We start from the raw sequence: 27,142 nt of genomic DNA on the forward strand, positions 1-27,142 counted from the left end.
CCAGGCACATTAGCAGGTAGTTGGATAAGCAGAGTTTCTGGGACTCAAACCGGCACTCCTATGGGACACCAGCATCACAGGAGGTGACTTAATCCACTATGCCACAACACCAGCTCCAGAAAATGTCCTTTCTGTACCCCTCTTTCTCTTAATGACCTGCTTAGAAAATGGCTTAAGTTGCCACCTGGGAAGCCCACATCCCATATTGGAGTGCCTGGTTTGAGTTCCAGCTACTCCACTTTAGATTCAGTTTCCTGCTGACGTGTACCCTGGGAGGCAAAGGATAATGGTTCAGGTACCTGAGTCCCTGTCACTCCTGTGGGAAATCTGGTTTGGAGTTCTAAGTCCTGGTTTCAGCCTGGCCTAGCCCTAGCTGTAGTGGGTATCTAGAGAGTGAGCTAGCAGATGGAAGATTTCTCTGCTTCTCTCCCTCCCCGCTTAATATAAAATAGGGGGGAAGGGGCAGAGAGAAACAGAAAGTACAATATATCTTTTTTTTTTTTTTAATTTGACTGATAGAGTTACAGACAGTGAGAGAGAGAGAGAGAGAAAAGTCTTCCTTCCGTTGGTTCACCCCCCAAATGGCCTCCACGGCTGGCGCTGCGCTGCCCCAAAGCCGGGAGCCAAGGTGCTTCCTCCAGGTCTGCCATGCAGGTTCAGGGGCCCAAGCACTTGGGCCATCCTCCACTGCCCTCCCAGGCCACAGCAGAGAGCTGGAGTGGAAGAAGAGTAACTGGGACTAGAACCTGGCGCCCATATGGGATGCCGGCGCCACAGACGTAGGATTAACCAAGTGAGCCATGGCGCCGGCCCCACAATATATCTTTTTAAAAATTCTGCTTACATTTGTAGCTCTAAGAAAATGCATCATACAAAACTCCCGATTCCTGGCTAAGTAAACTGTTCCTGGCCTAGGCCTCACTGCTTCAAGCTTCCCAGAGAACCTCTGTTCAAGTGATGCATCCATCCATACAAATACATGTTACAGCCATGGCACCGACCAAAACGAACATGAACTAATAGAACTAGTACCACTGACAGTAGTTACAGCCAGCCTTTACTGTGCCACAGTGCCAGTCCCACTGAGTTTTTAGTCCTTGACAAGCAGTAATGAGCAGTGGAGGGCTTAATATTAGGGCCAGAGAATCAAGACCTCACATCCAGCTGTGTTCTGTGTCACACAGCTGCCTCCTATGTAAAACAGGGATTGCAAAGCTGCCAAGAAGCCTAAGGGAGAAGCCGGTGTAGAGCTCCTGACACAGTCTGCCCACAGGAAGCACTCAGTAGGGGTTCAGTGATGGGTGTTTTCCCTCTTCTCCTCCAGCAGAGTAAGCCTGCCTCTTCAGCCCTGCCCTGAAGTTCTCAATCGCTGTTGTTTAGGCCTTGCAGGGCAGCCAGAGGCATCCAGGACAGAGAGAAGCCTTGTCCAGGCCCTCCCCCACTGCACAGTACTGCCAGGACTCCAGGGCTCAGGGACACGGCCTCTCCTCTGGTACTGCCAGGGGACGTGACAGAACAGTCCCAAGGGTTGGGCTCAATGAAGGACGTTGTTCTACTACTGAAGGAAAGTGGTTTGGGCGAATGGAGGCTGACTCTGGGGAAGTGTGTGTTCACGTGTCTGTGCAATGGTGGTGGGAAGGGCAGGCCTCCCATGACTGGGAAGCATCAATGAGGACTGGAACTGGTTCAAGGAATTTGTACAGCCTCAGGCCCCTTGGGGTGAGCCCAGCTGGGGCTGTAGATGACGAGTGGGGATGGAACTTTAGTTTCTTGCCCAGATCACAAAAAGGTCTGGCCCAGAGTGGAGGTACAGCAGCAGCCCAGTAACTACCTGCACAATTGAACTGGGATGGCCCCTAGAAGGTAGTGGTGTTTTTGCATCTATAAATGCCTCCTGTAGATCTCCCAACCTTAGGTTGCTGTCTCAGGTCCTAACAGAATATATTACGTAAGAGCTCAAGTTCAACAGCAAACGTGCCTGGGTTCAAATTCCTGTTCTAACCTTCACAACCTAGGTCAGTGTAGTTGTGGGCCACTGTTTTAAGGGCTCTTGAGCCCTGGTCTTCTTTTCTGTGTTACGGGGATTTTAAGAACTCCTCCAAATCACAGGGCTGTTGTAAAGAGTCAATGGGACAATTACACAAAATGCCTGGCAGGTGGTAAGGGCTCAGTACATTTTAACAATTATTGCCAGTGCTCCTGGTTGAAGACTTAGAGGCCCCACTGTTTCAGGGCTAGGGGAGCAGTAGTTCACAGAGGAGAGGACATCTGGGGCTCCCCCTTAAGTATCTCAACAGGGGTGGGAAATTTTACGGCAGTTATTTACCAAAAATAGACACATCTCTGGCTCACTGGAGCTAGAGGCACAACAAGCAGTGATGAAATCCTTGAGGTGGGTGGAGGGGGAAGGGGTTGGGGAATGCTGTGACGCAGTGGGCTGCACCCCAGACTGTGCAGACATGGAGAGGATGAGGGAGGATGAGTGGCAATGGGAATAGGGCTGGGCAGGTGACCAGAGCTAAGTAGGTCATGACCCTGGGTCCTGGCAAAGTACAGGAGCCAGGACTACATCTGTCCCAGACTGCTGTAAGAGCAGAGCCATTTTATGTGCTGGGCTGTTGCAACAACTGTGGCAGCCTCAGACACCAGAGGGGCTGGGCTTTGGCTCCAAACATGTCCTTCTCTGCCTTACCCCAGCTCACAGATATGGGGGAGGGCCAGGGGGCTCACATTTTTGTTGGATGAACTGAAAGTGGAGGGTGGAGGCCTCAGAGCTGAGCGCTGGTGACTCACTCACCTCAGCCCCCTCTGACCTCAGTTTCCCCACCCAGATTCATTGAGCCAGAGAGGGAGGGGCCTAAACCTGCTAGATATAGCATTGACTCAGAGGACAGGCAGAAAGAATGAAGGAGATGTGGCCCAGGAAGTTACAGGACCAGGGAAGGAAAGGCAATTCAGCTCTTCTTGGCCCCTGTCTCTGCACTCCTGTCTATAGAACACCCTTCTGGTTCAAGTCAGCATCACGGGAAAAGACAGGGCTAGGATTCCTGCCATGGATGCCAAACAGGCAAAGAAGAGAGCACTGGGAAAAGGAACAAGGATGGCAACAAGGGGACACTGGGGTTCCTTGTTCCCGAGATTCTTGAAGTTAGGGGTTTTTTTGGTTGTTTGTTTTTCTGCTCTAGGCGGTTGCCTCAGGTTCTGCGTCCATGAAACCAACTTTGGTTGCCTGGGTTGCAGGACTCCCCTACACCCTCTCAGCTTCCTGAGGAGGGATGGCCCAGGTCAGAGTCCTCCCCTAAACAGCTCTAAGCCCCACTGCCAGTGGGCCATGTGACAGTATCCTCACCACACACCTGGGAGCACCTAGAATCAGTATCAGCACCAAGACAAGCAGTTCTCACTGGATGTCTCCAAGAGTCAACCAGGGAGCTTTCAATCTCTGCGGACAGCACCGAGGCTTCACATTATTTTTAGAAAGTTCCTGGGGTTTGTGGCAGAGCTGGCATTAGGACACGTTGGCCTAGGTCAACTTCTCTGTGTTCTCTGCCTTATCTGAGGAGGAGATAGACAGGCTGGCAACTGTGACCCAAATCCAAGTTCAGGATCTCTCTGGGGGAAGCAGCAGGGTTGGCTGGGTGGGACACAGAGAGAAAACCCAGAAAGAAGCAGGGGATTCATTTCACTGGTCAGGGCTCCAGGTCTGATGGGATGTAGAGAGCTGAGGAAGGGCAGCTCTTAGGCAGGCACAGGTGGACAAAACTGGTCTGCAAGGTAAGTAACACTGCTTATGCAGAGGGGAAGCAGATTTTCCGAGAGTCATTCATTAAATATGAAGCGAGAGCAGCACATGTGGCTGTGTTTCCGCCTTCTCTGGCACCCTATTTCAGAGCCTGAAAGATTTCTCAGAAGTACCTAGACAATCCCCTACTGTCCAGATAGGAAGCCTCAGGCCCAAGGACTGAGCCAGGTCACAAGAAGCAGCAGTGGTAAAGCTGGATCTAGAACTCCAGGGTGGCCCACGACAAATGAATCATCCAGCAAGGCACTCCCTCTCACGCCTGGTCCTCAGTACATTGGCTCTAGTTTCAGGCCCATCTCCATGGGATTCTGATGGGCGTGAGGGGGGGGAGGGGCAAAGGCAGCAATCTGAATTTTAAGTTACACTGCCCACCCCTCAGATTACTCTGACAATAACATAAGTTTGGGAAACACAAGGGAGGGGGAAAGCCAGAAGAAGGAGAGGAAGAAAAACAGGAGTGATAGCTCCTCCCACCAGATCCTCAGGCCCAGGAAGTAGCTCCTTCCTTTACAAACGGGAGAGGGGGGAAGGTTCTATTTGAGGGCAGGAGTGAGTCTTGGAGCCCCCATGCGTATTAGGAAAGAAGCATTCAGCCGGCGCCGCAGCTCACTAGGCTAATCCTCCGCCTTGTGGCACCGGCACACCGGGTTCTAGTCCCGGTTGGGGTTCCGGATTCTGTCCCAGTTGCCCCTCTTCCAGGCCAGCTCTCTGCTGTGGCCAGGGAGTGCAGTGGAGGATGGCCCAAGTGCTTGGGCCCTGAACCCCATGGGAGACCAGGATAAGTACCTGGCTCCTGCCGTCGGATCAGCGCAGTGCACCGGCCGCGGCGGCCATTGGAGGGTGAACCAAAGGCAAAAAGGAAGACCTTTCTCTCTGTCTCTCTCTCTCACTGTCCACTCTGCCTGTCAAAAAAAAAAAAAAAAAAAAAAAAAAAAAGGAAAGAAGCATTCAAGGGCCTAAGGGATCACTTCTCTCTCTCTTCCTCACTCAGTTTCCTTATCTCTCCATCCATTTAACTATCAGCTTGTTCTGTTCTCACCTTCTGACAAGGGACTGTGGATAAAGACCTTGATTCATTACAAATGAGACAAAGATATCTAACCAGTTCATAATCCTATGGCTTCAGTCTTATTTGCACTGGACTCTGAATTGAATTCTCCAAAACTCATAAAAATTTACTCAGTTCTATAAGAAATGTTCAACCCTGGTCACTAATATACAATTATATCTTATACTAATTGAGTTCACTTATTAATAAAACTGTCTGCACAAAAATCTCAACTATTGGGTCCTACTTAAATCATGTTCACTCTACCATGACTCAATACAGTTTTAAGTAACAACATCTATTCCAGAGTAACTGAATACAACTGATCTATGAAAACAGATCTAATCTGTTTTAACACATAATCCTCAAATAAAATAGTCTCAATATAAAAAAAGACCTTGATTCACATATTCATTTACCATTCAACTCACTGCACAGCTCTTCTTAACCCCGGCTAAGGATTACCCCCCACACCCCACAGCAAGCAATCTGAGATGGGCAGCTGGGCAGCTTCTCTGTGTAAAGTGCAGAGTGTCTTTCAAGGGCAAAGTGAACAAACAGTTTAAGTGCACACACCTCCAAACCAGCAGTGCCGCAGAATCCTAGGAATGTATTCTACAGATCTAGGAGGGTGCTCATTCCAGCACCGTTTGCAGGTGCAAGACCAGAGATCTGTCCTACAGGCAAGGGCTTTAAAATCAAATTCAAGTTCTCCCTCTGATCAACCACGTGACTAAGGGCAAGTCACTTCACTTCCCCAGCCTTCAGTCTCCTAATCTACAAAATGGTGAAGCCACAGGAACAATTGTAAAGAGCTGTCGTAAGGGATACACAATTATTAAAGGTAAAGCACTGCTTAGCATCCCCTACTCTTATTATGTAGCCACAAACAACAAGATACACACGGGCTGGCACCGCGGCTCACTAGCCTTATCCTTCGCCTGCGGTGCCGTCACTCCGGGTTCTAGTCCTGGTTGCTCCTCTTCCAGTCCAGCTCTCTGCCGTGGCCCGGGAGTGCAGTGGAGGATGGCATAAGTGCTTGGGCCCTGCACCCACATGGGAGACCAGGAAGAAGCACCTGGCTCCTGGCCTCAGATCGGGGCAGTGCACCAGCTGTGGCAGCCATTTGGGGGGTGAACCAATGGAAAAGGAAGACCTTTCTCTCTGTCTCTGTCTAACTCTGCCTGTCCAAAAAAAAAAAACCAACAACAACAAAAAAACCCCACATGCATGTACTGAATGTGGACTAATGCTCACGGTATTTTGGTAAGCCAAAAAAGCTAACTGGTATATATGTGTGATGCGTGACTATGTGCTATAAGGAAAATATATACATGCTTACGTATGTACAGAATTCATCTCATAAATTAGATTAAGAAAATGGAGGCCGGCGCCGAGGCTCACTAGGCTAATCCTCCGCCTAGCGGCGCCGGCACACCGGGTTCTAGTCCCGGTCGGAGCGCCGGATTCTGTCCCGGTTGCCCCTCTTCCAGGCCAGCCCTCTGCTGTGGCCAGGGAGTGCAGTGGAGGATGGCCCAGGTGCTTGGGCCCTGCACCCCATCGGAGACCAGGAAAAGCACCTGGCTCCTGGCTCCTGCCATCGGATCAGCGCGGTGTGCCGGCCGCAGCGCGCCGGCCGTGGCGGCCATTGGAGGGTGAACCAACGGCAAAGGAAGACCTTTCTCTCTGTCTCTCTCTCTCACTGTCCACTCTGTCAAAAAAATAAAAAAAAAATAAAAATTAAAAAAAAAAAAAAAAAAAAAGAAAATGGAAACATGGGACCCTCGAAAAAGCTTCCCTTGTCACTTTCTGTATGATCTGATTTTACTACAAGTCCTGAAAACAAAAGCAAAACCTAAAAATGCTAATAGTAACAAGCACTGCTGGTGATTTCTGGTGCAGAGCCAAGTTTGACACCCAGTGGCTATTCAACCACCTGCCTGGATTGGGGTGGTGGTGGGGTACCACAAACCTGCGTAACACACTGACTTGTCCTAACTGTACCTTCTTAGGGCATAGGCACACCACACAGGACTCCCTGTTCTCAGGACTAGAGAAGAGTGGAGCCTTTCCTGGTAGGAAGATGGCCAGGGTGAGCCCTGAGCCTGATGCAGCTGAGCTTGTCCTTAATGCTTTTAGTCTGTCAGACTGAGAATTAGGCCCATGTGACTGCTACCATGGTGTTTTTGTGATTGTACATAAAAACTCAGTAAGGGGGTTGGGGTTGTGGCATAGCAGGTTAAGCCTCCACCTGGGATGCTGGCATCCTATACCAGCACAGGTTCAAGTCCCAACTGCTGCACTTCTAATCCAGCTCCCTCCTAATGCGCCTGGGAAAGCAGTGTAAAATAGTCCAAGTACTTGGGCCCCTGCACCCACGTGGGAGACCCAGAAGAAGCTCCTGGCTCCTGGCTTTGGCCTGTCCCGCCCCAGCTGCTGTGGCCATTTCAGAAGTGAACCAATGGGTGGAAAATCTTTCTTTCCTTTCTCTGTAAATCTGCCTTTCAAATAAATAAATAAATCTTAAAAAAATAAAAACAAAGGGGCTAGTGCTGTGGCATAGCAGGTCAAGCTGCTACCTGCTGTGCCAGCATCCCATATGGGCACCGGTTCGAGTCCCGGCTGCCCCACTTCCAATCCAGCTCTCTGCTATGGCCTGGGAAAGCAGTGGAGGATGGCCCAAGGTCCTTGGGCCCCTGCACCCACATGGGAGACCTGGAAGAAGCTCCTGGCTCCTGGTTTCTGAACGGCGCAGCTCTGGCCGTTGCTGCCAATTGGGGAGTGAACCAGCGGATAAAACTCTCTGGCCGGTGCTGCGGCTCACTAGGCTAATCCTCCGCCTGCGGCGCCGGCACACCGGGTTCTAGTCCCGGTCGGGGCGCTGGATTCTGTCCTGGTTGCTCCTCTTCCAGGCCAGCTCTCTGCTGTGGCCCCAGAGTGCAGTGGAGGATGGCCCAAGTCCTTGGGCTCTGCACACACATGGGAGACCAGGAGAAGCACCTGGTTCCTGGCTTCAGATCAGCGCGGTGCGCCGGCCGCAGTGCATCACTGGAGCAGCCACTGAGGGGTGAACCAACAGAAAAAGGTTCTCTCTGTCTCTCTCTCACTGTCCACTCTGCCTGTCAAAAAAAAAAAAAAAAAAAAAAACACTCTCTCTCTCTTTGCCTCTCCTTCTTTTTCTGTGTAACTCTGACTTTCAAATAAATAAATAAATCTTTAAAAGTTAGGAAGTGTCGCTCCCCCTCTTCGTGGAGGAACGACACTAAACCCTGCCTAGGCTTCATATCTGAGTCACGGCACCATTATGTCGCTCCCCCTCTTCGTGGAGGAACGACACAGGACCCTGCGCTGTTCTTTTGTCTGCTCGGCCCTCCCCGGGTTTGCTGCTGGTTCTTCCCGGGTTGGCTACTATCCCTTCCACCTCCGTGGAAGGGCGGTTCCCCCTGGCCACTTTCCCCACTTCCGCAGGGGAGCGGCACACCGCCGGCCGGCTCTCTCGGGGGCTGCACAGGTGTTCCCTCAGATGTTCCCCCTTAGATGTTCCTGGTGCATGTTGTCTCTCTCCTCCTTTATAGTCCTCTTCCACCAATCCCAACTCTGCTACCCACACGCCGAGTACGCTGCTCTCCTCCAATCAGGAGCAGGTCCTACAGTTTATTGGTTGAACTGGAGGCAGCTGTGTAGAAGCTGTTTCCCTTCTCAGTGCCATATTGTGGGAAAGCAGATGCATAGAATAAGTCTTAATTCCAGTAACTCAGTCCAGTCCGGGTTGCTCCCCACAAGGAAGCCATTTGGGGCAACCAACAGTTTGAATTCTGGCTTTCTAGTTCAGCATTCTGCTAATGCACACCCTGGGAGACAGCAGGAGGTTCAAGCTTGGGTCCCTGACCCCCATATGGGAAACCTGGAATGAGTTCTGGGCTCCTTGCTTCGACCTGGCCCAGACTGATTGTTGTAGCCTTCTGGGAAATGAAGCAATAGACAGAAGATTTCTGTCTCTTTCTTTTTCAAATAAAGTAGAAAAGAAGAAAAAATAAAAAAAGGTGGGGGGGACAAACCCCAACAACTTTGTAAAAATAAATTTGACTGTTGCCAGGCCTGGGGCCCTGCGGCTTCCCAGATCCCCATCCCAGCAGCCCACTCTGGTTTCCTCGTCTGTAAAATAGGTATAGTAGTAGCCCCACATGGAGACTGTCATGAGGATGAATGAGTGACAATACAAACAAATGACAGCTATATTTACTGCATACCAGGCACTGCTCTAACAGCTACCCATGTGTGAACTCACTGAATCCTCACCTCCACCCCGAAGGTAGATATAATGATCATCTTGATTTTACAATGAGGAAACTAAGGCACACAGAGGTTAAATTACTTGGTTATGCGGTTAGGTAATTAACTGGGATTTAAATCTAGAGAGCGTGACTCCAAACCCACCAAAGAACAAGTTTTCAAAGTTCATATGTAAGTAAGAACTGCTCGGCTTGTTGTTAAGATTCAATGTGAACAATGAATACGAGAAGTGGGAAGAGTTAGGGTGGTGAATACAGACAAACTGCACGGAGCCCCAGTCTCCTTCCCAGCCAGCTTTTGGATATCTGCTACTCTTCTCCTTGTTCTCTGGTTTCCATCTTTCCCACCCATCACTGGGATCAACAGCTATCCACCCAGTCTCCTGGAAGCCCAAATGGCTTCAGCAATAGCCTCTGAGATGGTTCTCTGGCCTGACTCCTATCTAGGACTGGGGCCCGAGAGACAAGTTCTAGGGAAGCCTGGCTCACCCCTCCCTACACTAACCTCACAAGACACAGAGTGCCTCCCTGTGCTTATGGAAGTGATATGAAGAACTCTAGCTAAAGTCAAAACTCTCCTGTTTATGCCTTAAGTCCAACCTAGCTGTAGGGGTAAAGCCTAGTTTAGGATGACTCGTGAATTTTGGAAGCACTCTAAAGTCCCTGCTCTCCTCTACCACCAAGCCTAGAAATCACATTTCTTAGCACCACTGTTGGGTTGGCCTCCTCAGCCATCGACATGTTCCAGGTCTCCCTCTTGCTGTATTCCCATCTCTTGGGGTGGAGACTCACCAGCACTGTTGGCCTCCGACTCCAGCAGGTGGATGTCATTGCAGTCAGCCAGTGAGTGCTCCAGGCAGAGCTGCAGGAAGCGGGCCTGGGTACGGGTGACCCGCTTCAGAAGAGACAGCAGGGCTACGGTCTGCTCACACTCATTCCAGCCCTTGAACCAGCCAGCGAGGATGCCCACCTGGTCTCGGAACATCATGGTGCCAGGCCTGGGGCCAGGGTTGGGGGGACGGCGGTGGCAAGGGCCAGCGCCGTCACATGGTCTCGGCTCTGGGCTCCTGTTACCTCTCCCTTGAGGGCCAGGGTTTGAGGATGTTCCCTGGCGTGGTGGCAAAGGGTGGTGAGGGGAGGAGGGAGCCTGTTCACATTGGGGAAGGTCTTGATCCAGCCACACCTCTCCAGACTCCTGGAAAAGGAAAACAAAGGGGTTAGAGAAAAGGAAGGGGCTGAAGCTACCCTGGTGAGTGTAGGCCAAGGGTGGCATGGAGTCCTCAGGACTTCCTCTTTCAGGGTATTCAGTCTGCTGAACTCCTGGGAGAAAGATGAAGACAGTGCTAGAACTAGATCCACTTTTTCTGCACTTTGCAGATGCAGAGAAAAGACTTGACTGGGACTCAGAGACCCACCCCAGAGACTACAAGGGAGATGCTGCTCCTCACACCTGGCTGTGACAGGGCCAAAGGAAATGGAATGCAAGCAGAAAGTAGGGAGTTGGCATTGGGGCGCACCAGGGTAAACTTGCACTTGTGACGCCAACATCCCATATCAGAGTTCTGGTTTGAGTTCCAAATGCTCCACTTCGGATCCAGCTCCCTGCTAATGTGCCTGAGAAGGCAGTGGATTTTGGCTCAAGTACTTGGGCCCCTGTCACCCAGGTGGGAGACCCAGATAAACTTCCTGGCTCCTGGCTTCGGCCTGGCCCAGCCCTGGCTGCTGCAGGGATTTGGGAAGTGAACCAGCAGATGGAAAATCTCTGCTTCTCCCTCCGCGTCTGTCTGCAAATAAATAAATAAATCTTTTTCAAAAAGTCTAAAGTAAGTTGGAAAGATTTTTCAGAAATGGGAACTAAAAAAGGCTGAGCATTTGGAAAAGACTCAAAGTAATGGAGATCGGGCCCAAGGTGACATGACTAACAGACATATGACCGTGGGCACAACCCCTGACCTTGCTGGGCTCTGGCCACCTCCTCTGGGAGCTGAACAGATGACCTTTCACCTGCTGAAAGAACCCTAAGGGCTCTTTAAATTAAGACCCACAATACTAGGTTGGCAGTAGATGGGTAAAGTGGTGACCCCATGGAGATCTGGTCAGTAACTAGCTAGATGCCTGTGAGCCCTTAGATATGGGCATGGACAGAGGTCTTTTCACAAATCAGGAACAAGTGATGGACATCTGGTACAGCACTGAGTTGCTGCCTGAACACCTGCACCCCACATCGGCCTGGGTCTGTTCTGGCTCCTCAGCTTCCAAACCAGCTTCCTACTAAGGTGCACCCTGGGAGGCAGCAAATGGTGGCTCAAGTACGTGGGTCCCTTGCCCCTCATGTGGGAGACCCTCATTGAGTTCTAGGCTCCTGGCTTTGGCTGGCCCTGCCTCGGCTGTCATGGGCATCTGGAGAATTGGAGAATGGAGGTCTCTTTCTGTTTTTTTTTTTTTTTTTTTTTTTTAGAAAGTCTTAAACTTTTATCTACTTTTAGATTTTTAAAAACAATTTATTTATTTATTTGAAAGGCAGAGTTACAGAGATGGAGGTAGGGAGAGAGAGAGTGATCGTCCATCTGCTAGTTCACTCGACAAATGGCAGCAACAGCCAGGGCTGGGCCAGGCTGAATCCAGGAGCCAAGAGCTTCATCTTTGTCTCCCACATGGGTACAGAGGCCCAAGTACTTAGGCCATCTTCTGCTGCTTTCCCAGGCACATTAGCAGACAGCTGGATCCAAAGTGGAGCAGCCAGGACTTTAACATCCCATATGGGATGCCAGCTGTGCAGGCGGTGGCTTTACCTGTTACGCCACAGTGCCGGCCCAGGAAGATCTCTTTCTGTGTATCTGCCTTTCAAACAAACAAACAAAAAAAAAAATTAAAAGAAAAACAGAAAAGATCACCAACAGGTTGAGGGAATGCCACCCTCTCCAACCCAGCTCTCTCATTCTGGAAAACATACAGCTCTAATCTCTAAGATCCCAACCATCTCTACTCATAGATGATTCTCTCCTAGGCCTTATCTTCATTCCCCTGAAGGCTGCTCCAGACCTGAAACTTCTGGGTCAGGATGGTTTTTTAGCTTCCAGAGATACCAGCCTGTCATCCAGACTCTTGGGAGCCAACTGGATGTCAACCTGAAGGGAAGAGACCAGATCAAATCTAAATAAAATGACCAACCAAAAAGGTGTCCAGATTCTGCTCTCAGGCAGGAACTATGTTGGGGTTGTTTCCACTGGGCAAACAGCAGGGCAGTTCTTCAGCTGACTGGTTTCTTGATTCTACTCTGAAGCCCTTTTCTAAGTATCTCAGACTCTTGGTTTCCACTCATTTCCTGTCTGCCTTTCCTGCAACCAGTACCCTTGGCTCCATCACTGTCTGGCTGCCAAAGGACTGAAGTTTCCTGGACTGAGAACTCTGCACAAAGACCCACTGCCCCTACCAGACTCAGGTCCTAGGCAGCTACTCCCAGCTCCCTGAACTTTCATGCTGCATCTAGCAATAGCTGTGACTCACCTCGTGGATCCCCTCGGGGGGCCCCTGGACACAGCAAACTGGTTTGGCTGCCAATCCTCATGGATTTTAGAAGTAGAAAAAGGGAATCTTGCTCCAAGTTAAACAGGACTCCCAGCAATCTTTTTAAAGGGGAAATCAGGTGCCACCTCCCTGGCTTAAAATCTCCAATGACTTCCAATTGCACTGAAATAAAATCTAAACTAAACCCAATCTTATCCAGTCTATAGGGCCCTGCAGGATTCCTGAGGCCTTTCCAACCTCATCTTGTACTAATTTTTCTCTTGCTCAATGGAGTCCTCGTCCTCCAGAGGCTGGCCCCTATTTGTCACTCAGGTCTTGGTCAATGTCAGTTCCTCAAAGACAGCTTCTTTGACCATCAAATCTAAGGACATCTCTCCCATGGTCACTCAATTAATGCTATTTCACTTTCTTTATGTAACTTGGCACCCTTAGATATCATTTTTTATAATGTTTCTTTTCACCCTCCAAAATACAAACTACACAGTGTCTCAAACAGTGCCCGGGACATACATCAACATGTATCTGTTGAATTGAATTAATGAACAGGTAGAGAAGAAGGTGAGTGTTGAAATCACACTTAGGATTTCTACAGCCTTGGAGAAGGACGGTAAAGGGATGTGTACATCTTGTCCTAACAGAAGAACTTAAAGGTACTCAAAAAAACTTTACCCCGGGGAAGAAAAGATTCAAAGGGAATGGCAAAACTGGCTTTGAATACCTGAGGTAGCACACAGAAGGAAAATTAGATTTGTTCTTTTATGCCAGAGGAGAAAAACAGGGTAGATGTCTAAGAGGTGAAATGGGAAATGTTGAAAATCAAGAAAAACTCAGTTCTAGTCCTATCCTAGCCACTAATTTATTTGCTCTTAGAGTCAGCCTGTTTCTCTTCTCTAACATATGAAAGATAAGGAGGTGGACTAGGTCAGACACAACACATAGGTTTACCTCACAGGCTAACTCCAACTGTTAGGTAGAGGCTGCCTGGAGCATTTTTAAGAAGGATCCTGGGGGGCTGGTGCCGTGGTGTACCAGGTAGAGCCTCCACTTGCAGTGCCAGCATCCCATATTGGCCCCTGTTCAAGTCCCAGCTGCTCCACTTCCGATCCAGCTCTCTGCTATGGCTTAGGAAAGCAGAAGATGGCCCAAGTCCTTGGGCTCCTACACCCACATGGGAGATCCGGAAGAAGCTCCTGGCTCCTGGCTGCAGATCGGCACAGCTCTGGCTGTTGCGGCCAACTGGGGAGTGAACCAGTGGATGGAAGACATCTCTCTCTCTCTGCCTCTCTTTCATATAACTCTTTCATGTAACTCTTTCATATAAATAGATAAAATCTTAAAAAAAAAAAAAAAGGATCCTAAAGAAATGAAGCAATAGGAATATCCACCAATGCAGAATGAATTTTTAAAATTTTGCATCAAAATAACCTAATTGTTTAATTCCAACTTTTTGAAGTACCTTTCTACTGATATAATTTTCTTAAGTCTTGCTGTCAGGACTGATGTTTTTGACACTATCACATAACGTAAGGTCTGCCCCAGCTTGATTTTTTAAAATATTTATTTGAAAGGCAGCATGACAATGAACAAGGTGGATAGAGGAAGGGAAGGAGGGAAGGAGAGAGGGAGAGAGGGAGAGGGAAAGAGGAAGAAAGGAAGGGAGAGAGGGAGGGAGGGAGGGGGAAGGAGGAAGAGAAGAGAAGGAGAGAGAAGGAGGAAGGGAGAGGGAGGGAGAGGGAGGGAGAGGGAGAGAGAGGGAGAGAGAGGGAGAGAGAGGGAGAGAGAGGGAGGGAGAGGGAGGGAGAGGGAGAGAGAGGGAGAGAGGAGAGAGAGGGAGAGAGGAGAGAGAGGGAGAGAGAGGGAGAGAGAGGGAGGGAGGGAGGGAGGGAGAGAATATCTTCCATCTGAGGGTTTACTTGATTGCAGCAGCCAGGCCTGTGACAAGCCAAACCTGGGACTCCCATGTGGGTGGCAGGGACCCAAGAACTTGGGCCTAATCCACTTCTTTCCCAGGACTGGATCAGAAGTGAAGCCAAGAGTCAAGCCAGCACTCCAATGTGAGATACTGGCTTTGCAAGCAGTCGCTTAATATGCTGCACCCCAATATCAACCCCTCTACTTATTAATCATTCTCCATAGCCAGAGTTTAGCTCAGTGGTCAGCATGCTGCTTGGGTCACCCAGTGCCCACATCCCATATTGAAGTGCCTGATTCATGTCTCAGCTCCTCTGCTTCTGATCCAGCTTCTTACCAATGTGCACCTTGAGAGGCAGATAATGGCTCAAGTCACTGGGTCCTTGCCACCCATATAGGAGACCTGTACTGAGTTTTCAGCTCTTGGCTTTGATCCACCTGGCTGTTGTGGGAACCAAGGGAGTGAACTAGTGGATAGGAGCTCTTTCTGTATGTCTTATCCTCTAAAATGAATATATATATATTATATATTTTTTTAAGTTTATGGACAAATGAAATTAAGATACTGCAAATTTTCCATGAACTTTTTGAAGCCCACTTGTACTGTATACACAGCAGCAGGGGTGGGGAACATCCAGCCACGTAAGGCCTATGAAATCATTCCCTCCAGCCCTGCCAAGGCAACTGCAGGCGGGAACTAAATTGCAAACAGGACTCAATAAATCTACAGCAGGCTAATTTTTAAACTGATAATTTTGTATAGCCCACGAATAATGTTATAAACATCCAAATAGCCTTTGACAGAAAAAACAGATTCTCCACCCCTGGTATAGAGAAATCTGTAGAAGCACACACCCTAGGCTATTAACATTGGCTAACTTGGAGAGATGGGAATTATTAACATTCCACTTCGCTAGTTGCAATTAATGTTTTTGTAACTTTTAAATAATTTAATTTCTAAAAAACCTTAAGGCCGCATTCTACTTCCTGGCTCGTGAGAAAGAGTGCTGTGATTAATTATCAATGCTGCCCTGGATGCAGGGAGAATGAGTGGTAGCTCACGAGCCTAAAAAAAAAAAAAAAAAAAAAAAATCAGTTTTCCTTCTTGGCTCCAGCATTTTGTGGCTTTTAGTCCTAAGGAGACAGCAGCTGCCTCAACATAAGGAAGATTTTAAAATAATACATCTGTCCAAGAATGGAACTGGCTGCCATGTGAGGAGGTAATAAGCTCCCTGGCTGCTGGAAGTGGTCAAGCAGACACTGGATGAACATCCCCCGGGAGTGGGAGGGATTCCTCCACTGGGTGGCAACTCATGAGAGAGAAGGCCATGTTACTATTTCAGAGAGAACATTTGTGAAGGGAGGTTTGATATGCCAACAGCACTTAGAGCAAAAAGATGACCAAATCCACAAACAGACCGAAGCTGTGCACACTCCTCATAAATTCTTCTACTGGGTTGTTACTTTTCCTAAGCAATAGCACTGTATTCGCCAAATAAACTGCTGACTAAACATCAATCCAGCCTCTTCCCCCAAGCCCAACACTAAAAGCAAAGTCTGGGGACAGAACAGGGTTTCAAACATGATGCTTACAAGGCCAGGCTTTGAACAAAGCTGGCCAACAAGAACTATGGTGACCTGAAGCATCCACATCTACCTGAAAGGAGAAGAGACTGTTCAGCTCTGATCAACAGCAGCTATGTGGGAATGTGGGTCCCATGTTGCTACGTCTTAGAATATTTTTCAAAAAACTGGAAATCTGGCTTTTAAATAAAATTGGGGCAGGCTAAGCTATCATTTGCAATGCGGGCATTACATATCAGAGTGCTGGTTTAAGGACCAGCAGATCTACTGATGTATCTAGGAGACAGCAGACAATGGCCGAGGTGCTTGGGGTCCCTGCTGTCCTTGGGCAAGACCTGGATGGAGTTCCTGGCTCCTGGCTTTGGTATGGCCCAGCCCTGTAGCTGCAGCCATTGGAGAGTGGAATAACAGATCTCTCTCTTCTGTCCCTCCCTTCATTCTTTCAAATAAATATATAAATAAATCTGGGGCTGGAAAAAAAAATAAATCTAAGTCTAAAAAGTCTCATTTTAGATTGTTGGAAAGTAATTCACATTGAAACAGCAACAATGAATTACTATGCAGAACAAAAAAAACCCTGTGGCCTAGGGCCAGTGCTGTGGCTTAGTGGGTAAAGCTGCTGCCAGCAGTGCCGACATCCCATATGGGCAACAGTTCGAATCTTGGCCGCTCCACTTCCAATCCAGCTCTCTGCTATGGCCTGGGAAAGCAGTGGAAGATGGCCCAAGTCCTTGGGCCCCTGCACCTTTGTGGGAGACCCACAAAAAGCTCCTGGCTTAAATTGGCCCAGCTCCAGCTGTTGCAGCCATGTGGGGAGTGAATCAGCAGATGGAAGACCTCTTTCTTTCTGTAACTCTGCCTTTCAAATAAATAAATCTAAAAAAAAAAACAAAAAAAACAAAAAAAAAACAAAAAAAAACACCACACACAACAACAAAAAAACGTGGCCTGTGATCTTTTGAACAGATGGACACAAACTAGAAAAGACCAGAAACCGTTACCCCTCCCTTTGTAGGACTGTGTGGTTTGTGCCTTCAAACTACTCCACTGTTCAGGGAACACAACTGAGTAGGGTGCTGTGTGTTTGTTCTTGATGGTGTTTAACGAGGAGAACTGATGAGGCCGGTGTTGTGGTCTGCAGTGCCAGCATTCCATATGGGCACTGGTTTGAGTCCCAGCTGCTCCACTTTCAATCCAGCTCTCTGCTAACGCACCTGTGAAAGCAGCGGGAGATGGCCCAACTTAGGCCCCTGCCATCCACGTGGGAGATCCAGATGAAGCTCCCAGCTTCGGCCAGGCCCATCACAGATCATTGCAGCCATTTCAGGAGTGAACCAGCAGATCTGTCTCTCTGTCTCTCTAACTCTGCCTTTCAAATACATAAATAAACCTTAAAAAAAAAAAAAAGGGAGACTTGAGGGCTTCTTCCAATGAAAGGCCAAAGGCTCTCAGCTGCCTTGGCTCAGGTGTTTTGGAAGACCTGGATGAGACACAGCAGTGATGAACTATGGTGGATTTGCCTGCCAAATATCTATTCCCATCTGCTGGTTCTAGCACCTTGAGTTTCCCTTGGAAAGCTGTCTTGGCTCCAGAAGTAGACAAGGGGTAAGGTCTGGCCAAGGCAAGTCCTCCATGGATTTTTCTGGAACTACTGGGGAAATCAGATTCTCAGATGGGTTCCTCAGATTATATATTCCAGATGTTACTGATTACCACTTCTGCTTCCTCATGATGGAAGCCTATTTCAAACTGAAGCCAACAAGGACGAAAGCAGAGTCAAGAGATGAGGGGAGAAGAGTGAGGCCTGTTCATACCAGCTGAAGCCCAGTATCCAGCTATCTTGAAGCCTCCCCATTGGCTCAGACTTTTCAGTTCTACAAATCAATAAATTCTTTTTTGGCTTAGTCCAGTTTGATTGATTTGGACTTCTATTACATAAAGGTGAAACAGCCTTAGGGCCGGTGCTGTGGCATAGTAGGTTAAACCTCCACCTGTAGCACCGGCATCCCACATGGATGCCAATTTGTGTCCCAGCTGCTCCATTTCCAATTCAGCTCTCTGCTTATGGCCTGGGAAAGCAGTGAAAGATGGCCCAAATGCTGGTGCCCTTACACCTGTGTGGGAGACCTGGCAGAATCTCCTGGCTTCGGATATGCCCAGCCCCAGTCATTGAGGCCATTTGGGGAGTAAAGCAGTAAATGGAAGACATCTCTCTCTCCCCCTGTCAGTAACTCTCTCAAATAAATTAAAACAAAACAAAAACACTTTTTAAAACAGCCTTTGTGTGGCCAGGGAGTGCAGTGGAGGATGGCCCAAGTACTTGGGCCCTGCACCCCATGGGAGATCAGGATAAGTACCTGGCTCCTGCCGTCGGATCAGCGTGGTGCAGCGGCCGTAGCACACCAGCCGCGACGGCCATTGGAGGGTGAACCAACGGCAAAAGGAAGACCTTTCTCTCTGTCTCTCTCTCTCACTGTCCACTCTGCCTGTCCAAAACAAACAAACAAACAAAAAACAAACAAAAAAAACCCAGCCTTTGAACATTCCCATATAAAACAGAATTCACCAATGCTCTGGTCTTAGTTCCCATGAAACCAAAAATAACTCTGCCTTTGAGAGGAGACCTGAGAGGGAAACTTCTATGGCAAAAGTCTTTCAAACAGCTTAGCAATATATATTTTTTAAAAGATTTATTTATCTACTTTGAGAGGCATAGTTATGAAGAGAGGGAGAGACAGAGAGAGAGAGAGAAAGAGGTCTTCCATCCACTGGTTCACTCCCTAAATGGCCACAACAACTGGAGCTGGGCCAGGCCAAAGCCAGGAGGCAGGAACATCTTCCAGCAAGCGGATGCAGGGACTTGTGTGTCTTCTACTGCTTTCCCAGGCCATGAGCAGGGAGCTAAAATGGAAGAGACCCAGCTGGGTAATAAAACCAACTCATATGGGATGCTGGTGCCCCAGATGGATGCTTAACCTACTACACCACAGTGCCAGCCTCCAGCCTAGCAATATTATACCACCATATTGAAAAGAACCAAGTAATCTTGCTGTGAAGCACCTACGAACCCTGGAGGTAGGAAATGGGTCCCAAAAAATGGCTAAGAAGGTCTAGGGAAAAGTGCTCTCTGGATTCCTTCCCTGCCCCCAGACAGTGAGAAGGGGCAGGCCGACAGGCCAGCACCTCTGCAGGTCAGCTCCCCTCACACAGAAGCAGCATCATAAGGCAGAGCAAGTGTAAAGCTCTGCTCTCCTACTGATACTTACTTGCTGTGGGTGACCTTTGGCAAATTACTCAGTTTCTTCCTCAGTGAAGTTTGTTATAAAGTTAAATGAAACAATGTATACAAAAATATCTAGCACTATGCTTAACACATTTTTTTTAAAGTTTTTTTTTTTTTTTTCTATTTATTTATTTGACAGGTAGTTATAGACAGTGAGAGGGAGAGACAGAGAGAAAGGTTGGTTCACTCCCCAAATGGCTGCTATGGCTGGCGCTGCGCCGATCCAAAGCCAGGAGCTTCTTCCTGGTCTCCCATGCAGGTGCAGGGACCCAAGCACTTGGGCCATCCTCCACTGCCCTCCCGGGCCACAGCAGAGAGCTGGACTGGAAGAGGAGCAACCAGGACTAGAATCTGGCGCCCATATGGGATGCCAGCACCGCAGGCAGAGGATTAACCAAGTGAGGCAAGGCATTGGCCCCTGAAAGTTTTATTTATTAATTTGAAAGTCAGAGTTACACAGAGAGAGGAGAGGCAGAGAGAGAGAGGTCTTCCATCTGAAAATTCACTCCCCAATTGGCCACAACAGCCAGAGCTGCGCCGATCTGAAGCCTGAAGCCAGGAGCTTCTTCCAGGTCTCCCACATGGGTGCAAGGGCCCAAGCACTTGAGCCATCTTCTACTGCTTTCCTAGGCCACAGCAGAGAGCTGGATTGGAAGTAGAGCAGCCAGGTCTCGAACTGGCATCCATATGGGAAGCCAGTGCTTCAGGCCAGGGTGTTAACCCACTGCACCACAGCGCCGGCCCCAACATTTTCTAGCATCATAAATTAAGGGTGATTTGCAGAATCCTGTGTTGACATGGATGAGATCATTTGATTCTAAAACTCTATTAAAAATACATATGGGGGGGGGGGTCAGCGCTGTGGTGTAGTAGGCTGAGCCTCCACCTTCAGTGCTGGCATCCCATATGGGTGCAGGTTCTAGTCCTGGCTGCTACTCTTCTGATCCAGCTCTCCACTGTGGCCTGGAAAGCAGAAGATGGCCAAAGTGCTTGGCACCTGCATGGGAGACCTGTGTGGGGAGTCTGGCTTCTGGCTTTAGATCAGGTCAGCTCCAGCTGACATGGCCATTTGGGGGAGTGAACAAGTAGATGGAAGACCTTTCTCTGTCTCTCCTCAAATAAACAAATAAATCTTTGAAATGTACGTACTAACATATTATACACACACATGATATACAAACACAGCATTATCCTCATGTAACAGCTGGTGAAACAGTGAGGCACAGAGAAGGTACATCACTTGTCCAGGACTGCACATATCATGAAGGCAGATTTTCAAGCCAAGGCAGTCTGCCTTCAGAGCTCTTTCATTTTTTTAAAAAAATTTTTATTTATTTATTTGAGAGGTACAGTTACAGACAATGAGAGGGAGAGACAGAGAGGTCTTCCATCCACTGGTTCACTCCCCAAATGGCCACAGCAGCTGGAGCTGGGCCAATCCAAAGCCAGGAGCTTCTTCCAGGTCTCCCCCATGGGTGCAGGGGGCCCCAAGCACTTGGGCCATTTTCTACTGCCTTCCCAGGCCATAGCAGAGAGCTGGATTGGAAGAGGAGCAGCTGGGACTAGAACCAGCACCCATATGGGATGTCAGCGCCACAGGCAGAGGATTAACTTACTGCGCCACAGCACTGGGCCATCTTGCTTGCTCTTAATAACAATGCTGTAGTCTCCTATAAGTTCCTTTCCATGCCTACAAAGTTGGACCTGCAGGCATTTGGCCAGCAGTTAAGATGCCAGTTAGCCCATATCCCACTTTAGAGTCCCAAATCCAGCTTCCTGTTCCTGTTGATATGGACCGTGGACAGCAGCAATGATGACTAAATCAGATCCCTGCCATCCACATGGGAAACCTGGACTCAGTTCCTGACTCCAGGCTTCCACTGCATGTATTTGGGGAACCAGCAGATGGGAATGCTCATATTTAAAAAAAAAAGAAGAGAGGAGGGGAGGTGATAAGAGAGGAGAGGGAAGGGAAGGGGAGGGGAGGGGAGGGGAGACGACAGAAGAGGGGCCAGCACTGTGGTGTAGTGGGTAAAATCACCGCCTGCAGTGCTGGCATCCCATATGGGCACTGGTTGGAGTCCCAGCTGTTCCACTTCTGACCTAGCTCTCGACTGGCCATTTGGGGAGTGAACCAGCAAATGGAAGATAGCCCACCCCACCCCACCCCACCCCTCCCGTCCCCGTGCAACTCTATCTCTCAAATAAATAAATAAATCTAGAACCGGGGTGCCGGCACCGCAGGCGGATGATTACCCAAGTGAGCCACGGCACCAGCCCAGGGTACATCTCTTAAACGCCAACACTTCCAGGTAAGTAAGGAGGTCCTACCAACCTCCTACCTATTCCTGCTCTTTACAGCACCTACCTATGCCTTTGAGAAAGCCATACTTTATAAATTAAGAACTAATTACCTAAGGTTAACTCACTGCCCTAATCTGAGAACAGGAGAATGTCAGAAGCCAAAGGAGTCCAATTTCTTTCTTGTAAGAACCATTAGTTCAGGGCCAGCACTGTGGCGTAGCGAGTAAAGCCGGTGCCTGCAGCACTGGCATCCCATATGGGCGCCGGTTTGAGTCCCGGCTGCTCTATTTCCAATCCAGTTCTCTGCTACGGCCTGGGAAAACAGTGGAAGATGGCCCAAGTCCTTGGGCCCCTGCACCTGCGTGGGAGACCTGGAGGAAGCTCCTGGCCCCTGGCTGCGGATCGGTGCAGCTCTGGCCATTGCAGCCCATTAGAGAATGAACCAGAGGATGGAAGACCTCTCTCTCTCTGCCTCTCCTTCTCTTTCTGTGTAACTCTGAATAAATCTTAAAAAAAAAAAAAATTAGTTCCAGAAACCCCTAAAATACGTACACTATTGTCTCAGCAGAGAAAGAGCCTTTTGTGGGAATGGTTCCGGTGAAAGGGAGGGGGCTGGTGCTGTGGCATAGTAGGTAAAGTCACCACCTGCATGCTGGCATCCCATGTGGGTGCCAGTTTGAGTCCTGGATTCTCCACCAGGAAGATGCTCCAGGCTCCTGGCTTTGGATCGACGCAGTTCCGGCTGTTGCAGCCATCTAAGGAGTGAACCAATGGATAGAAGACCTCTCTCTCTCTCTGTAACTCTTTCAAATAAATAAATAAATCTTAAAGAAAAAAAAAAAATAAAGGAAGAGAGAAGGCAGCCAGGGCCTCCTGGAAGATAAGCACGTCACAGGAAACTCTGGGAAACCCGGGACTAATGATGAAACTGGTGTTGCTCCTCCCTGTTGACCTCTCCCCTGAGTCTTTCCCTTCTCTACAACTGTGTTCTCTCAATGAGGAACACAACGAACTCCCGTAGACTCAGCCATCACCTCTCTGGGGAAAGCTCCTAACTTTTGGAGTTATCTTTTCAAAGAGATAGTCATCAGACCTTGATATGTCTTTTAATGTCAGTTCAGTAAGTACTCTTTATCCTTCCCAAAATCCAAATCACTCTGGAATCAGACTGCTGGGCTGGAAATAGAACCCTACCACTTACTATCTGCACAATTTTGAGCAAGATTTTGCTTTGCCTTCCCTGTTTTCTCATCTATAAAATGGTACCTACTCTCATAGCTGGGAAGCATACATGACTTAGCTATTATCATCTCTGATTCCTTTCTCTAGTCCCAACAAGTCCCATTTCTGTACACCCAAAGTCCATCTGCTTCTGTCTTTAATACCTCCATGTGTACGTCACCATCCATTCTCCTATAGACAGGTTTCTTCCACTCTCGCCTTCCTGCTCTCCTTATCACCCTTTGTTTTCCTTGCAGAAACCAAAGTGAACTTTCAAAAAAAAAAAAAAAAATCACACCACTGTTCTCTGCTTTTTAAAAAATTTTCTAAGAGCTCCTCAATCTTTTCAATGAAAATGTAAACTCCTCCCTCACGTACAAGCTAGCCACACTGGTCTCCTTGCTGTCTCCCAAACCCATCTCTGGGCTCCTGTATCTTTTACCCAAAATACCCATCCCCAGATCATCAAGATCATCACAGGGCCGGCTCCTTCAGCAATCAGACCCGGGCTCGTGTATGTCCCAGTCTTCCTCGTTTCCCCAGTAGGAAGGAATCTCTGATGTCAACAGCAAGAGCTTTTCCTTCAAAGGCTGCACTGCTTCCAAAACGCCTGGACTGTAACATCCATGAGGGAAAGGAAGCCCGTGGTTGCACCCCTCATTCATGGCCAAGTCTCCCATTACACGACCAGCATCTGGCACACAGAAGATCCTCCATAAACACCTGTGATAAATTCCCCAACCAGACAGCAGTCCTTTCTCCACATACAACCCTTAGATAACAATGTCCTATGCCCAGATCTTCAACTGGCGCCTTCTGACCTTTCCAGCCATCAGGTCAACTGTCGTCTCTTTAGACATAGTTACTGACCAGCATGTCTGCAGTAGCCACCGCTGCCATTTGATTTCTTTCCTAGCCATGTAGCATACTCTTTTATTTCTTTTATTTGTTGTTTGTTGCAGAAAATAAGCACCATGAGTTTCAGGACCTTGACTGTCTTATTCACTGCTGTTATCTCCAGTACTTAGAGCAAGTGCTTTCTCAAATTATTTAATCTAGGCTGGAAACATTTTAGACTTCATACATTACTGTTCTGTAACTTACCTTCATCTACTCAATTTACAATAAAACAAGCCAAACTCCACTCACAGCAGCCCACTTAACTTTCTTCCAAAGTTCTGAGGCATGGAAACCCAAAACTGAGGTGAGGGGACCCAACATCAGTACTCCCAGCTTCCACTGCCTTAAGGCCAACACCATGCCAGGCTGATCACCTCATTTCTGCCTTTCCCAGTAAGCTCCCAAAGGAAAGCTGGCTACGTCGGACCAGTCACACATACATACACTCACTCTGGGGCCAAGAAATCAGAGAGAGAATGACTGGGGTGGGGCTAGGGGACTGTGAAGAGGGGTCTACCATCAATTGTCAGAAAGATCACGGGATAGAATCATCATGCTTATCAAGCAAGAGATGGACTTCCAGCATACAGAACCCAAACACATCTCTAAGGATCTCCTGTCACCATCTCACAACTATTCACAGAAGAAACTGTTTTCAGATGGGAATCTCAGAAAGGATTCTCTTTCCTCTGAGGCCATTAAGTAGTAGGACTTACATCTGGAGTTGCTGGGGTTGGCTTTGTGGGGTAGCAGGTAAAGCCATCACCTGCAACAATGGTATTTCATATGAGCACCAGTTTACGTCCTGGCTGCTCCACTTCCGATCCAACTCCCTGCTAAGGTCCTGGGAAAACAGATTAAGATGGCCCAAGTTCTTGGGCTCCTGCACCTACGTGGGAGATCTGGAAGAAGCTCCTGACTCCTGGCTTTGGCCTTGTCCATTCCCAGCTGTTGTGGCCATTTGGGGGAGTGAACCAGCAGATGGAAGACCTCTCTGTCTCTGTCTCTGTCTCTGTCTCTCCCTCTCTGTGTGTAACTCTGCCTTTCAAATAAATAAAAATAAATATTTTAAAAACAAACAAAAACCTGGGGTTGCTGAGGGCCAGCTCTGTCACTAAAGCAGAAGTTGCTTGAGGATAAAGCTAACTCAGTGGAGAAATGGAGAGAGATAACTGAGAACATTATTTGAAATCCTGGACCCAGCTAAGTCTGAAACCATCCCAGCTATGGACTTTTCAATAACATGAATCAATTAATTCCCCTTTTTGATTAAACCACTTTGAGCTAAGGTAATGTCACTTATGGTTTTAAGAGTCCTGGCTGGGGGCTAGTGCTGTGGTGTAGTAGGCTAAGCTTTTGCCTGCAGCACTGGCATCCCATATAGGTACTGCTTCAAGTCCCAGCCGCTTTACTTCTGATCCAGCTCTCTGCCATGGCCTGAAAAAGCAGTAGGAAATGCCCCAAGTGCTTGGGCCTCCTCACCCATGTGAGAGACCTGGAAGAAGCTCCTGGCTCCTGGTTCCAGATCGGTCCAGCTCTAGCCATCACGGCCATTTGAGGAATGAACCAGCAAATGGAAGACCTCTCTGTAACTCTACCTCTCAAATAAATAAAATCTTTAAAAAAATTAAAAAGAGTCCTGGCTGATACGAGCTCTTTTTGCTAACACTGAGCACTTATGTGCAAGGCACTGTTCTAAGTATTTTATGTGTACTAACTTATCTAATCCTTGTAACAATTCTATGAAGGATGGCATTATTATTACCTTCATTTTTTAGCTATGAAAAGTAAGGGATCGGAAAAGTCAAGTAACTTGTCCTCAGTCACAAAACTGGTAAATGGGGGCCGGCGCTGTGACATAGCAGGTAAAGCTGCTGTCACATGGGTGCCATTCCAAGTCCTGGCTGCTCCACTTCTGATCCAGCTCTCTGCTATGGCCTGGGAAAGCAGTAGAAGATGGCCCAACTGCTTGGGCCCCGCACCAGCATGGGAGACCTGGAAGAAGCTCCTGGGTCCTGGCTTCGGATCAGCCCAACTCCGGCCGTTGTGGCCATCTGAGGAGTGAACAAGCAGATGGAAGACCTCTCTCTCTCTCTCTCTCTCTCTGCCTCACTATAACTCAGCCTTTCAAATAAGTAAATAAATATTTTTAAAAAAATAGTAAATGATGATGTGCGATGCAAATCCTGTCTGGGCCTAGAGTCCAAAAACCCGATTGCAACACTATCATGCCCCAGTGCACCCAACCCTATCTGAACAGGGACTCCAACGCTCTGCCCAAAGGCAGTACCATCTTCTATGACTTCCACCTGTCCTCAATTTCATCCTGTGTAAAACAAGGATAATTCTAGTTTACCTACCTCATAAGATTCCTGTGAATCTGTGATGAAATAATAGAAGTACAGTACTTCAACAGTGCCTGGCAGATAGTAAGCATTCAATAAACAGTTAGCTTTATCACCCTGTGTGTCATCACTGAAGTGCAGCTTCAGTCTTTTTCACCTCTATTAGGTGAAGAGATACCATGGGCGAGGTAAGAGAATGAAGAGGCTTTCTTGTCTCTGACCAATGCTTAAGCTGTTTCCCCTGCCCGAGAGGCACATCATCATTGTCCCAACTCCTGTGGAACAGTACCCAGTTCAAATACCACCTTTTCCATGAAGTCTTTCCAAATAAAGGGCTCCCTCTTACTGCTGAATCGCCACAGAATGCAGCTGAGACCTCATATTCTGCCTAAGTCCTTTACTAGTTTGTAAGGCAGCATTTATCCTGGGATCTGTTTCCTCTTCCCAGCCCTAGAGAGGAACTGAATCCTTTGGAGAAAGCTGAGTCCTGTGAGACCCTAAGAGGCTAGGGGGGTGGAGAAGACATCGAGGATGGGGTGAGGCAGGTCCTCAGGACCAAGACTTGGGGCAGCTCAGAGTCAGGAGACAGCACAAAGTGCCACAGACAGGAGGAGGTGGGTGGGGTAAAGAGAAGCAAGCGCTATGTGTGCTGAACCTAAACAGGGGTGAGAGCTGGAGATTGGCTGACTTGGAGATTTCTGGTCAAATGCAGAAGAAAGATGCGCTCATTCTCCACTATTCCCAATAACTTTTCCTTTGTACCTTGCAGAATTCAGAGAGAAACAAGACACATGCCTGTCCTTCCAGAGCTCCCCGCCCAGGGAGGGTGAATGGACCAGTACACAGAAAACTACCAGGGAGACAGCCAGTGGTAGTCTCAGAAGTACAACCAAGGGCCACGGCAGTAAGAGTCGAAGTGAAAAG

General features: G+C 48.4%; 1 protein-coding gene across 2 annotated transcripts in view; it reads right to left on the reverse strand.

Moving 5' to 3' along the window:
- Positions 1–27,142, reverse strand: part of SAMD4B (sterile alpha motif domain containing 4B) — a 48,795-nt gene that overhangs the window by 18,837 nt on the left and 2,816 nt on the right. The window contains exons 1-2 of one of the 2 annotated variants that reach the window (XM_051846669.2): positions 11,935–11,959; positions 9,935–10,337 (exon numbers count right to left, since the gene is read on the reverse strand). In XM_051846669.2, the coding sequence (XP_051702629.1) occupies positions 9,935–10,130 (196 nt within the window). In that variant the 5' untranslated portion in view covers positions 10,131–10,337; positions 11,935–11,959. Of the gene's footprint in view, positions 1–9,934; positions 10,338–11,934; positions 11,960–27,142 lie in introns of those variants that run through there. The other variant, XM_051846668.2, reaches the window with a different exon arrangement.

The sequence above is a fragment of the Oryctolagus cuniculus genome, chromosome 18, assembly GCF_964237555.1.
Source record: "Oryctolagus cuniculus chromosome 18, mOryCun1.1, whole genome shotgun sequence".
NCBI lineage: Eukaryota > Metazoa > Chordata > Mammalia > Lagomorpha > Leporidae > Oryctolagus > Oryctolagus cuniculus.